The sequence below is a fragment of the Fusarium odoratissimum genome (assembly GCF_000260195.1).
Source record: "Fusarium odoratissimum NRRL 54006 unplaced genomic scaffold supercont1.49, whole genome shotgun sequence".
Lineage (NCBI taxonomy): Eukaryota > Fungi > Ascomycota > Sordariomycetes > Hypocreales > Nectriaceae > Fusarium > Fusarium odoratissimum.
Window position 1 is genome coordinate 65,384 of NW_022158729.1, and position 15,467 is coordinate 80,850.

At 35.6% G+C, this 15,467-nt stretch overlaps 2 protein-coding genes across 2 annotated transcripts; one reads left to right on the forward strand and one right to left on the reverse strand.

Annotated features, from left to right (window-relative positions):
• Positions 1-4,446: 4,446 nt before the first annotated feature.
• Positions 4,447-9,141, forward strand: FOIG_15235 (uncharacterized protein; the record flags this gene model as incomplete). The annotated part of the gene is made up of 7 exons (XM_031216588.1): positions 4,447-4,504; positions 4,569-4,695; positions 4,743-5,000; positions 5,061-5,662; positions 5,715-6,796; positions 6,854-7,616; positions 7,667-9,141. 7 exons carry the CDS (start codon positions 4,447-4,449, stop codon positions 9,139-9,141), a joined length of 4,365 nt encoding a protein of 1,454 aa, XP_031053673.1.
• A 1,562-nt stretch (positions 9,142-10,703) lies between these two features.
• FOIG_15236 (uncharacterized protein) lies at positions 10,704-11,174 on the reverse strand (the record flags this gene model as incomplete). Its single annotated transcript, XM_031216589.1, has 1 exon — positions 10,704-11,174. The coding sequence occupies one exon, from the start codon at positions 11,172-11,174 to the stop codon at positions 10,704-10,706; it is 471 nt and encodes a 156-aa protein (XP_031053674.1).
• Positions 11,175-15,467: the final 4,293 nt, after the last annotated feature.

The following is a 15,467-nucleotide window of genomic DNA, read 5'->3' on the forward strand; positions in this document are numbered from 1 at the left end:
ATATATCTTTTATAATAAGGTAATATAAAAAAAAGGATTACTAAGAGAAATTCTATTAAATAGAGAATTAATATTTGCCTTTAAATTCTAGTAATTACTTATAATATATATAAGAGTTAATTACCAACTTATTATAGTATTTAGACTATAGGCAGATAGCTAAATAAAATAAATAAACTAAGTATTAGAATAATACTTATAGTATTATATTAATTATAAATAAAATAATTAGGTTAAGAAGCTATTAAGCGCCTAATTAGCCTATAATACTATATATAATAAAAGTATAAAACTTATACTATTTAATATAAATATTAGATTTATATCTAATATATATTATAATACTTAGGAACCTAAAGACATAAACCTAATAGCTATTATTATAAGTAATAAACTTAAAGAAGTATATAAAGAACTTAAGACTAAGTTAGAATTTATTAAAAAAAGGATATAAAAATACTATAACCCTAAAAGGTTAAAGGGACTAACCTTTATAGAGGGAGATATAGTCTACTTATCTATTAAAAATATTAAAACAGATTAACTAAGTTATAAACTGGATTATAAGTACTTAGGATTAGTTAAGATTAAATAAAAGATAAGAAAAGATTAATATAAATTAAATCTGCCTCTAAATATTAGATATTACTTAATCTATTATATTTTAATATTAGAATTAGCTGCAGATATAATATATATTAAGACTAGTAATAAACTATAAGAAATTATAGGACTAGAGGTATATAAAGTAGAAGAAATTAGAGATATATAAAAGATTAATAGATAAAAAATATACCTAATTAAATAGAAAAATTACCTAGAAAGCGAAAATATATAGGAACTAATAAAATACCTTATAAATACCTAATAACTTTTAAAGAATTTTTACTAATAATCTTAAAAAGAGAAGAATTAAAAACCATATTCTAGTTAATAATATTAGTATTACTAAAAGATTAAATATTTAGGATTATTATATCCTCCTCCTAAGTAATAATATTACTAGTAGAGGAATTTAAATTATTAATAATAGATTAAATTCCTTGCTTCTATAATAAATATTTTATATAATAAATATAAGATAATCTTATAATAGCCTTATTTACTTTTTGCTAAGCCTTAAGAAGTTTTTCCTTAGCTTCTTTTTTTACCTACTTTAAATAGTTAGATTTATAATTTAAGTAAGGAACTAAGAGGAATAATTAGTAGAACTTAGTAATAAATAGGAAAAGAATATATAATAAGTAATTATAATACTAAAAGTATTATAGGACTAATCTTATTAAGTATATTTAAAGTAATAAGAAGAATACTTAATTATTTTATAATAAAGACTCTTAGCCTTATAGAAGGAATAAGATATAATATTAAAATTAAATTTTATAATTAAATCTGCTAAATAGATATACTTTAAAGTCTTATAAGGTTTTAATTAAAGATTCTGTAATATAATAATTAGTAAATATACTAGAGAAATAATTAAGAAAGAGAGTTAATGCTTTCTAAAGCCTAATATAAGAATAGGGAGATATATAAGTCTTAAGGGTAAGACTTAATAGAGGGGAGATATTATATTATAACCCCTGTGTTTATATTATATAGCCCCTATAATTTTTACTAATTATTATAGGATTACTTCTCTTAGTAATAATCCTCTTTTATTAGATTACTTAGATTATAATACTCTAAGATTAAATTACTATAAATTATAACTAATCCCTATAGATTTAACCCTTAGATTACTTATATTCTCTACTAAGCTATAAGACTACTTTTAGTATATAAATTATACTTATTAGTATTTTTATAAATCTAACTTACTAGCTATTAATAAAACTTCTTTATATTAATAAGCCTAATAAGCCTTACTTAATTATTAAGAGATATAATATCTAACTTACTTAGTCTTAATGCCCTATGCTATTTATAAATATAAATCTAGTATGGACTAGTTTCCCTGTTTAAAACCATATTTATTATACTTAGCAGCTTCTATAGCTAAAGAGATCTTTGTAGGCCTAGCTAGGTTAGTCTAAAATACCTCTAGAAGGTCTTCTTAGACCTTGTATAGGCTATTTTAGCCTTATATCTCTCTCTTTAGCTTCCCCTAGCTATATCCCCTCTTTGCTAGCTTTTCTAGCTATATCTCTTTCCTAGCTTATCTTAGCTATACTTCTCTTTATTACCTATTTAGGCTATATCTCTTATTTTAGCCTATTTTCCTATTTATTCCTTTTTATCCCTCTTTTTATTCCTCTTTTTATCTCTCTTATTACCTCTCTTTTTACCTCTCTTTTTACCTCTTTTTTTATCTCCTTATTTTCTATTTTTACTTATATTTATATTTCCTTATTATCTTCTTTTAGAAAAATCTCTACTTCTTCTTATTAGCTAAATCTTAGTTAAAGAAAAACACTAAGGCAAAGATAGTTTAAATAGTTAATACTAACCCTATCCTAACCCTAAGCTCTGCTTTAGCTTATTATTTCTTATTAATTACTTTAAAATTATCTTTAAGGGTTTATTTAAAATTATCCTAATCTCTAAAGATATTCTAGGTTTTTTATTCTTATAGCTCTTCTTTATTATTAAGGAAGTCTTATATAATAGGTTTCTATTAATCCTTAGTATCTCTTTAAATTAAAGATAAAATATATAATACTTTCTTAGTAGTAATATTTAATTAATTTAAAAATAGGTAAAAGCATACTTTTATATAAATAAAAAATAAAAATATATTTATAGCTTTTCTAGTAAATAGTTTTAGCTTAGGTAGTTTAAGTACTTTATTAATATCTTACTTAATATAAGTAGTTTATATATTTATAATAAGTTATTTATTAATATAGGTATAAAGGGTATTAATAATACCTTATATTTATTAGATTTTAATTATAAGTTTAGCTATATTAAGTAATACTTTAATATAAAGAGGTATTAACCTAATATTAATATTACTAGATATTTTAATAGTATAATATTACTTAATTATTTATATAATATATTTTAAATAAGAGCTATTAATATATAATAACTAGGGTTTTAAATAAGGAAACTAATCCATATTAGGTTTATATTTATAAATAATATAAGGCATTAAACTAAGTAGGTTAATTATTATATCTCTTAATAATTAAGTAATACTTATTAGGCTTATTAATATAAAGAAGTTTTATTAATAGTTAGTAAGTTAGATTTATAAAGATATTAATAAATATAATTTATATACTAGAAGTAATTTAAGAGGATTACTAAGGGGGTTAAATTATAATAATCCTAGATTATAATAATTCTTAGAGTATTATAATCCTATCTATAAGGTAATTTAGCTTTAATTAGTTTATAACTATTTAAGGGGCTAATACCTCATACGAGTTTTTATAATATATATATAATATAGCTACTAAGGTTATAATATTAAAGTTTTAAATATTATCTAATTAGATATTATATTTTATAATTATATTTTATATAAGCCTAAATTAATTATAAATAATAATTAAATCCTTATATTTAGTTCTCTAATAGTTATATTTATAAAATAAATCTATTTTTAGCTTTAATTATTACTTTATAAAGTTATAAGCCTAGTACTTACTAATAAGTAATATATTATAATTAGTTAATAGAGAATTAATTATTTTTTTTATAAAATTTAAGTATAAGAAAAATCCTTATAAATTTAAATTAAGGATAAATTATATTATTATTAACTTTTTTAAATTAGATAGTTTTTATAAGTTTAGGATAAAATTATATTATAATTAATTGCTATTTTAATAACAATATAGGCGCCTCTTATTAATCTTATAATTCTTTATAATATATTAAATACTAAGTTTTAAATTATTTTAAAGGGCCTAAAGTATAAGAAGAGTTCTAGCTTTATCTAAAGGTTATAGTATTTTTAGTTATTAAGAATTATCTAATTAGATAAAAAGTTAAATATAAGAGGGAAAAATACAGCGCTTACTTATCTGCAGTGCTTACTTATTAACTATATTATAATATTAAAGTTTAAAAATAATATATAGAAAATAAAATTATAACATATAAATTAATTAATTTTATAATATATATTAACCTTAAGAGAGAAAAATATCTACCTTAATAAATAAGAGTTCTTTCCTTATTATAATATATTATATAAAAGGCATTTTTATATACCTCAGTATGGGTATAGTGAATGGTTAGCCCTGGTCTTGTTCTAATACGTAAATGCATAAGCAGAGGCTGCCTAATCCAAAGCCACAGCGGCTAAAACTCCTAACTGTAACAAATCAGCAATTGCCACAGGGCCAACATGAGGAGAGGCTGCATCCGGGGCGCGGCACGGGCCATTAGATAATCGAATATAAAGGCCTAAGACCCGATTTTCAGACTTGATCCGCGTCCACCTGTTGCTTTTTGAGTCTCCGTCTTTGTGCCCTTGTCGTCACCACTGTCATGTCAACAGAACAACATTCCGAACCTGATTCTGCCCCTATCAAGCTTCTTTCTCTCGGTACGATCGATAAGTCTACCAAATTTATTGGATAATTATCTCGCTAATGTACGCGCTGCAACAGATGGAGGAGGAATCCGGGGCCTATCATCCCTCATCATCCTGAAGTACCTAATGAAACGAGTCAGGCCGGACAACCCCCCCAAACCATGCGAATATTTCGACCTGATTGGAGGGACAAGCACTGGCGGGTGGGTGTTTCTTCCCTTGACTCACCAAAGATTTACTTATGTTACAGACTTATCGCTATCATGCTTGGTCGGCTCCGCATGGATGTAGACACCTGCATTGAAAAGTATGGCGAGCTTTCTTCGCGTGTGTTCCAACCGAAGCGGGCAGGAGTAAACCTCCTGGGCAAATTGAAAGATTTCGCCAAGGCGGAGGGGAAGTATCGCTCTGGCCGTCTTGAGCAGGAGATCAAGAATATGGTAGAGGAGGTTGAGGGCGATGCGCAGTCGAGGCTCCTTCAGATCGGCCCAGACCCCGAATGCAGAGTGTAAAGACAATTCGAAACTGGATCATTTCATGCTAGGTTATAAAGCTAACGTGGCATCAGTTTTGTATGTGCCTTCACGAATGATCTCAACGTCCCTGTCCGACTCCGGTCCTATTCTACGGCAGACTCTGTCGATTCTCTTTCTGGATCACGCTGCGCCATCTGGGAGGCCGCACGAGCCACATCCGCCGCAGCCACATTCTTCGATCGGATCCAGGTCGGACGTCAATATTACGTTGATGGGGCCACAGGCTACAACAACCCAGTAGAAGTAGTTCTCGAAGAAGCCAAGTCTATATGGCCAGACGCACTGGCGAGAATCCAATGCCTCGTAAGCATCGGGACGGGGGTTCCAGACCCAAGGGACTTTGGCGACAACCTCAAGGGCGTATTCGAAACAGTGAAAGAGATCGCGACAGAAACAGAGATAACACAGAAGAGATTCTTGAAAAACCACGTTCATTTAGGCGTCAAGGGTCGTTACTTCCGGCTCAACGTCAATGAGGGCCGCCTTACGGGAGTTGGGTTGGACGAGCATAAGAAGCAGGGTAGAATAGAGATTGCGAGCGAAGATTATCTCGAGGATCCTCAAACCAGAACACTGGTCGATGAATTTCTTGCAGTTCGTGCACCGCTGGCACACAGAACAAGTGAGACCCCAGGTCAGTAAAGGGCTTTGGATTACAATGAGGCGGCTTGTCTTATGATAAATAGTCAATCAAATTTCGTTGGTGCCATATCTCGAAAACACCAAGTTCTCTGGCCGCGGAGACATCATTCTTGCAATGAAGCAGTTTTTCACGGCTAAATCTGGAATCCATAGTGGTCAGAAACGACTCATCCTGCAGGGCTTTCCCGGCATCGGGAAGACTTCACTTGCTCTTCATTACTCGTTTGAACATGGCAACGCGTATGATGGGATATTTTGGATCAACGCTCATGTTACTGACACGCCTGCAGACTCAGGTCACCATAAAACCGCTCGAGAAGCCATTCACCAAGAGCTCCTAAGGATTGATGAGGAGATCAGCAAGAGCACAAATATGCCTCTGGCCAAATGGTGTTTGACAAAGAGATGGCTCCTCATCATAGACAATCTTGAAGATTCTACTGCCTTTCAAGCACAAGCAGCAATCCCGCGAGGGGTGGGAGGGAATGTCATCATTACGAGCCGTCGCACAGATTTGAATCAAGTCGGAACCGTTATGATAATTCCACCTCTGAAAGAAAAGGAAGCCGCCAAACTACTCCTTCTCTATAGCGAGAATCGAGAACCAGAAAAAGAGGACCAAGGCAACTCTCTCGAAATTGTCGAAAAGCTCGGCCATGTCCCCCTTGCTATTCGACAATTTGGATGCCTTGTGAGTGAACAAAGGGAAAGTCTGTCATCGTACATGGGCGAGTTTGATCATCTGATGAAAGAATTGGCATCGTCCGGTCGAGAATTCTCTGGCCAAACATTTGAACTTAACGATTCAAGGCCCTTGCTGGCAAGCTTTGAGCTCTCTCTCGGGTACCTGTCGAAAGCTTCAAAACACGCGGCTGCTTTGCTCCAGCTGATGGCAAACTTTGAGGCCACCGACATCTCGCAATCAATGCTGCACAGGAGCTTGCAGAAACAGAAGAGATGGGATGAAAATGGGAATATCAGTACTTGCTTCGTCAAAAGTATGAGTGGATGGCTCAAGGATCTCTCAGAGAGTAGCGGCAGAGGTCTAGAAGACGCTCTAGAATCACTTGTCAAGTTTTCATTGCTGTTTCGGAAGAAGCGAAAGGGTCATTTCTTTCTCCATCCCGTGAGTCAAACGCCATCTTCATCGTAGACCAGTTCATCCCGCTGACAGTCGATATAGCTCACCCACTTCTGGTTGCGTTGGAAGCAAGATACAAGAACCGCAGACTCCGTTCCTGATTCTTTCAAAGACTCTCTGTCCTTGTTGCTAAACGGCTTCCCTCATCCTGACTTCTCTAGTGTGTATGGTCTGTCCGCTCAGCAACTTGACCTCCGTGCATTGTTTGTGCCGCATGTTGAAAGCCTATTGAGACAGTATCAGCAACTTAAGAGTCGCATCATGAAGGACGAGGCCTTGTTATTACAACTATCAGATCTGTTTCTCCAGGCATCCAACACCCCAACCACGTTGCGGCCGGTGCAGCAACAGGTGAAACATATTCTCGCTGGCATTGGCGTGCCCTCGCCCGGAGGCTTCCCAATGGATTCCTCCAAACAAGACGCACCATTCCTGCCAGCATTGAAGGAAATCATGATACGACTTGACTACCCTGCGACGCTGTTTCTGTGGGCAGTTTATGTGTTTTTCGACTATGAGTGTCAGCAATGGCAGGACTCGAATCCAGGAAGTGTATACCGAGTCGAACATATTCAATTCGGCGGCAAACCTCTTGCCGAAGTCAGGGCCCGCATCATAGGTCAAGATCCAACTGAGCCAGCTTGGATTCACAATGGGATCTTTCTTGTGACTGACAGCATCGGCATTGACTTGGATTCTATGCGCGACATCGCTGCGATTATGCCACTGAAGGCAGGCCCCGAGAAGGAAGACCGCACGGCACCTGCTACCCAAAGTTTACAGAGCGGAATCTTTGGCCTCATAGGTATGGTTTCCAGTTAACTGAATAAGATGGACACTGGCTAACCTCCCAAGCGTTCAAATACTTTCGGCAAGTCGTGTTTTCTGTCCTGACCGTAAAGCAGGAACCAGGCACAAGACGGCTCCAGATCGACATTGCCAGTCGCATGGCTCTTCCTAGCTACATAGCCTTGAGTTGGATTCTCTGTTTCCATTTAAACCCTCCGTTGGGTAGCAATGACTTGCCCACGATGGACAAAGCTACCGAAACACTTGATGCCAACCTGCCATTGAGTTGCAAGACCTTTTGCGATCTTACCAGGTTCGCCGAAGCTCAGATGCTGCTTTCAGCTTTCGAGAGCAGGGGGTACAGCACCGATATCTTGGATCCCCTCCAGCTGTGGGCGAACAGTCTAGGCGGCAGAGCTGCAGAGAGGGTCGCCTGGATCTGCAAGACGATGGGCCCCGAATCTGTGGTGGGTGCTGAAAGTCTAATGATGCTCATTTCCTGTGATGAGGAACCAATGCCTCAAGATCTTGTTCAGAAGGTGCTCAACAGTCCCATCACGAAGGATAACTTTGCCTTTAAAATTGGATTGATCGGCCATTGGCACAGGCGCCTGGCAGCATCCGGCTCTACAGAAAAGGCGATGGAGTTGGTTCTTACCTGGATTAAGCACTTTTCAATCTGTGAAAAGAATATCAGAGACACCTGGCACTTTTATAATGACCCTGTGTTGGACTTGTATGAATTTGCTATCCAGCTGAATGAGACGCAACCTCAACTTCAAGAAGAGACAGCAGTCTACAGGAATCAATATTTAAAATACTCTTGGGAGCATTACGGCCAATTTCACCAATGCCTGGCCCTTGGCTGTGGGGTAGGAATCTTCGGAATGGGCTTCGGAAGGTTAAAGGTAGGTATGAACGGACTGCCGGGCAAGCCGGGATCGAAGGCGAATCAAGACGACCCCTGGGTCCAACTTTTCCTTTTTCTCCAAAGAAGGTTCTTGCCTGCGGCTCGGGAAAACGCACAGGCGCAAGAGACTGAAACAGGCGCGAGAAATCGAGCCTTCCTGGAGCCATTATTTAGTGACCCTGTTCTAGCAGACAAGGGGATTGATGCCATTCTGTTGGAGGAGGACAGAGCGAAAGAACACGCATTAAGACAAGCAGGACTTTTTGCCTTTTTGGAAGAAGTTTCGGGCCACAAACCAAACGAACCCGTCATTCATAGAGGCAGAACTCAATGGGGACCCGCCGAGCCCAATCTTTTACTTTTTCCGCTCGATAAGGAGAAAATTGAGGCCGAGCGTCAATTTGTCAAAGGCATGACACGAGAAGCCCTAAAAGAGTTCTGTGAGGCTGTGAACAATGCAGAGGGAATGTTTCCACCAGGTTGGGAGCAACGGGAGACAAAGGACGCCCGTCCATACTTTGTTGATCACAACACAAAAACCACAACATGGGACGATCCTCGAGAGAAGGCCTATGCTGGGCTAAGGCTTACTGTGCAGGACTTGAAGAAGTATATCTGTTATATTTTCTAAAGAGTATTGTTTTTCTTATAAGGTTTGCAGGTTTTGTAGGTAACCTAAGATATTCTTAGATTCTTTGTTAATTTTGTCTTTTCCCGCTATTATATATATTTTTTCTTTTATTTAATATAGTTATAATGATCCACTTTTCCCTTTCCAATATAGCTACCTTTTCCTATAACTCTTGCCTCTTTTAAATCTCCTTACCCATGTTCTCCTTCTAAGTAGTTTATTATAATTCTAAGGCAGTAATTCTTTAATTTAGGGCTATAAGAGTCTTATCCCCTAAAGGGCTTTTCTCACTCTTATAGCTATGTAGTTCTAATTAAGGGCGTTTTCTTTATTACCTAGGTGAATTAAAAGAAATTAATAGCACCTTATTATAACTAAGTGGGTAGCCTAACTAAGTATAAGGCACCTATTCTAGATAGGAAGGGAAATAAGTAATCTAGGCGCCTTAACTGTAATAAAGGCTCTGTGAGTTAAGCTAGTTTTTATAAGTTAATTAATAATAACCCTTATTTATTATATTATAAGTAAAGTTTATTTAAGCTTTATATAAAGTATTATAGTTATTATATATAGAGATAGAGCTTACTTATAGTATTTTATAAATATTATTAAAAATAAGATTAAATTATATATAATCTTATATTAACTGTTATTTTATATAGAAAGGAATGAAAATAGTAATATTCTTATTAAGCTTAAGATTAAGGCAGATTTAACTATAGAATATAATTAAGTCAGCTAATAAACCACGAACCAAGACCCAAAGCCAATGCAATGCCTTGGAAATAACAGTGGCTTGCGGGCAGCACCGCGCCTTTATGTTTGCCTCTCCTCGATGCCAACACTTATCTGCCTCGCTTATGTAAGCTTCCTTGTCGAGCTAGAGCAGCACCTTATTAGCAAGACGCCTAATTGCTATCCATTCTCAGAGCTACTGTGCTCAGTAGATACGCCATTAGACACCTTTTCCGCAGCCCTACTCCCACGAATCACATATCTTGCTCATTTGCCATCGATTCGGGATGTAGTATGCCGTCCCTTCTTCTCTTCGTGATGAGCTCAGACTTACAATATATGTCTTGGACACGTTCGTGACCCCCGATAATATATACCCGGCGTTTGTGATTGAACTGCCGATTACGCTTTTTCTACGGGCAACCCATGATGTCGGCTTTTTTGATGCCCGGGATATATTGTCAGTCATCATGGAAGACATACCCCAGACCTCAATACGCACAGAGAATCCTGTGAAGATCTGACACATCGACATCTGCACAAAAGGTACTATCGGGATCTGTTCTTATCTAAAACGCAAGTCACCTATCGACATGAGGGAACTATGATCATTACGCAAGTCACTGCAATGGAAAGTTGATGTCACAGGGAGATCTCTTCAAATTGATAACTCTCTCATATTCCAGCGTAACAGAATCCCCAGTTCATCCAAAACGCCATCGACATAAGGAAACCCTCCAGTAACTTCAACAGTCCCCTTCGCCCTCCTATCCGGCGAATAGTTTTTCTCCATCATCCATATCCCGATCTGCTCGTTGTTGAAAGCGTCAACCTCTATGACGGTCGGAAAGGCGATGAGATGAACGGCCGTCGGAAAGTTTCCGACGCTTCGCAGCAGGTTGACCATCCGTGTCGTCGTCATCAACACGTCCCCGCTGAGCCCTCTTCTCAGCTGTTGAAGGACCTAACGTCAACCGCTCAAACACAAGTCGCAATTGTTGTCCAACAGTAAAACAATCACACGGCGAGATGTCTGTCAGTTCCTGCTGTGGTCGAATGGCCTCAGGAGTCGCTGGCTGTTCAGATGGGATCAAGGGACCAATCTCAGTGACACTGGTTTGGAGCGTTTGAGCGAGATCGGGCTCGGGCTCTGATTCGATAATATTGAGCAACTCTTGTGCGTGTTTTCTGTACCGCTCAAGAAAATTGTGGATGGTGTCGTTTTTCGCCTGGCCACAGAGCTCAGCGAAGTATTTGCGGATGTTATCTCCTCGAATTCGTTCGTCGGGAGAAGTCATTGTTGACTCTTAGGTGCGTGCACTAGCTTTGATGGGTAAGAGATAAGGATATACGGAAGTGACGGCTGTATGCTCAGTTGTGACAGATCACAAGTCAGAGTCCAGCCGGCGAAATAACTTTTATACCTGGGGTTTCTGTGGTGGCTGCAATGTCTCTTGGCGATGGCCGCCTTTGAAGCGGTAGATGTGAAGAAAGGTTTGTACTGTGGCATCTGCATAATATGTAAAAGGGACGTCAAAGAAAGCGATCTGCAGTTGCCCTTTGCAATAATTCAAATTCCCATGTCCTTTTATAATTACCGATTCATTGATCTATTGTACTAGGAGTTGATGAAGACTTTGGGTTCCTCTGATGGGTGAATATGCCCGATTAGGACAACCATTGTAGTCTACCAGAGGGGGAATGCGCCAAAAATTTGAGCTTGAAAATATGACTGATCAAATTGCATTCGCAAGGTGCTTCACATCCGATTGTTGTATAATAAAAGAAAAGAAAAGATATCTATAAGCTAGACTTACCTCTAATAACTTAATACCACCTAGTATATTATATCTTAATATTGAAATCAGCAGCAGATATAATATATATTAAAACTAGTAATAAATTATAATAAATTATAAGACTAGAGGTCTATAAGGCAGAAGCTATTAGGGATATAAATAAAATTAATAAATAAATTATATACCTAATTAAATAGAAAAACTACTAAGAAAATAAAAATATATAAGAATTACTAAAATACCTTATAAATACCTAATAACTCTTAAAGAACTTCTATTAATATTAAAACCAGAAGAATAATTAATAAAGGCACTTAAACTAAGAGAATCCTAATTAGACTACTTAGTAATAGCAGACTAGTCCTAAAAAGTACCCTCTACTATAGTATTCTCTAATATAGCTTACTTATTTTATTCTGGCTTTTTTAACTTATCTATAAAACTAAGGCTATATTGAATTATATTTATACCTCTTACCTCTACTTAATAATACTAGTGCCATAAATAAGTAATTTTAGTAAATTAAGTACTTCTTATATTATAAATATAAGTAGACTTTACCTAAAGGTTAATTAATTTATTCTTAGCTGCCTCTTTTTTATACTTAAGGTAATACTTTTTATTAATAATCTTTTAAGTTAATAGTATATTAGTAAACCTATAAAATAATTTTATATTAAATAAATATACTAGCTACTATAAATAAATTATAATTATTATAAGATATCTTAGATTTAATATAAAGATTATAATAATTTAATTTTATAAGATTAAAAATATATAAATCTTCTATCTTTAAATAAACATAATTAGAATAAGGCATTATAGGATTCTTAAATACTATAATAAGAATATAAAGAGATTTTCAGTTTTTAATAAAGGTTTTCTTAGCCTTTGCTATATAGTTAGATATCTTAAGGGGATTATAGGATTAAGATTAGACTTACCTAGGGATAACTAATAGATAATATAATAACTAGGCCTTAAGGGCAAGGCCTAATAGAGGGGAGAGATTATATTATAACCCTAGTAGTTTTATTATATATACCTTATATTTTCTACTAATTATAATATGCCCTATTATATAAATTAATACTAAGACCCTATAATTATAAATAATCTATTATAATTAATATTAATTTAATATAATTATTACTAATCCTATAATAACCTTACTAATTATTACTATTATTTACTAGTATATAAACTATATTTATTAGCACTTTTATAAACTTAGCTTACTAGCTATTAATAAGACTTCTTTATATTAATAAGCCTAATATATATTACTTAACTATTAAGAGATATAATAACTAACTTACTTAGTTTAATACCCTATGCTATCTGTAAATATAAACTTAGTATAAACTAGTTTCCCTATTTAAAACCATATTTATTATAATAGCTTTATTTACCTAACTTTATAAATCTTAGTAGCTTATTAAGGTATTAATTTTAAATTATTTTAAAGGGTATAAAAGGTAAAAGAAATTCTAGCTTTATTTAATAATTATAATATATTTAATAGGAAAGAAGTATTTAATTAAATAGAAATATTATTTAATAAGGGACTTTTATTTTACTTACTTATTAATTTTATTATATATAATAAGTAAGTAAGCTATTATATTTCTAATTATTAAAGCCCTTTTTTAAACTTTTTATAAAGGGTTAATTTAAATTTAAAATACTTTAAAAATATAATATATTATATTTAACTATATTGAAATTTAATGTACCTTATAACTTTTTTTAGATCCTAACACTCTTTATTTAAAAAGAAAGCTATATATCCTAATTTATTCTATTTAGAATTTAATATAAATAACCCTATGCCTATTAGTAAGGCACTTATATAGTTATAGCACTTTAATTATTAGCCCTAGTATATATCCAAAGGTTATGCGGCCTTAGGTTTCCTGTTACCACTATGCTTTCCATCCTTTAGTTAAAAACTCTGCGAGACTACCTCTTTAGCAAAGACTATAATTATATATAGTATCGGAGGTTGCTATACCCTTGACCCTGGTGGTCCTCTTTGTCTCTATCCCGGGGCTTCTTTGGCCGCACGATTGGCCGCTTCCTCGCCGCATATGCCTTTGCACTGGGATCCATTAAATCTTAACAGTCAAGCGTTATGCCCATAGTTCTCTTCTGTTGTCTGCGTTACATCTTGAAGACCCTGATTTCCCTCTGGGTCTCGTCAACGACCTAAAAGCTGCTTAATTATCTGCATCTATTAAGGCTTCCTTACTAATACTGCCTTAATACCTGTCCTCCATGGCGACCTGGAGAGCCAATTAGTTGACTAATAGTTCCCCAGCCTATACTTTCGATACAATGTTGTTACCTATCTAGTTGCTCTTGGCTTGTTCGGTGACGCACACGGCTGTAGCCTAATGTGGCCGCTGATACCGCTCCTATCCGTGCACATACAGGTAGCAGTTGGCTCATTGTCGACGCTATACCGGTGCCTCGCCTGTAATTTCTTGATCCTCTTTTCGATGATCTTGTTCGGGCTTATCCACCATAGTCGTACAGTGTGCGAGATGATTACCTCCATTTCCTTTATATTGAATCCTTGCCCATCCCGGCACGGCTTTCTGTATGTCTTTGTGTGGGCTTATCTTTGCCTTCCGCTTACCTTGGCCATCTAAGCTATGTTGTGGTTCTTGCCCCCCGATGTCTTATCCACAAAAGCCGATTCTTCCCACTCACTAGACGTTATGCTTCCAGATTTGATGCTTAATAGGATAATGTATTTCAACACCTAAAGCCGGGGCTGATGTGGCTTTGAAGGCACCAGAGAATACTCTGGCCTCCTGCGCCTGCAGATTGTACAGTAGAAACATCTGATTCGTCCAACTCTACCTCCTAGGTTCGGTGTTCTCGACTATATGTCCGACACTGAAATTGTCAATATCATGACTCTTCGTGATTGACAGCCTATGATAACAGTGCTTTACCCCATAGCCACTTTACCATTAGACATTCGGAAGGCAGCCCAAGCAAATCCCTTGCTGCCGCCATAATCCGCATATCGTCCTTACAGGCAAGCATTGAGGTCGCTGAAGACATAGGTGAGAGGGAAGGCTCTACACAAGGCTCTGAGCCACCAGTCAAAGTAAATACACCACGGTTTGTGACAATGCCACCTCCATCAGACATAAAAGAAAGAACATTTACATAAATATCAAAAGAAATAACGTCCCCACGATCGCCCGTCTCTGCCTTCCGGATCGGAATCGCCTTATCCTCCCAATTCCGTTCTGATCTATTATACTAGGCCGATGATACCTTTTTAGAGTCATGCGAGAACACCATCGCGTCGTCATGGCCCTCTAGAGCTAACATGCATACGTCCCAGTTATCTTAAACCATTAACAATTACTTATCCATCGTAGTGTAGTATGTTTAAATGCCCTTCCCCGAAAGGTTAGGCAGCTTGCGCCTGCGCAAAGCGTAAATTAAGGCATTTATTATATACTTATTAAGGATTTAGGCATACACAGGGCCACTTTCTTAACACTTATATACTAAGAAAGTGTAATAATAAAGGAAGGTGTGTTAAATATAGCTAACGTACACGATAAGCATGCCGATCAGACAAGCATGCCGATCAAAAATCCCTCAACCTTACATCTAACCATCTAATCAATTGATTCTCAACCAAATAATATGTCTCAATCTAATAAAGAGGCTCAAATCCTTCTTGCACTTCAGGCCTATCAGGCAGACCCAAAATTAAGTCTGCGACGAGCTGCAAAGGTCTATGATGTTAACTTCTCAACC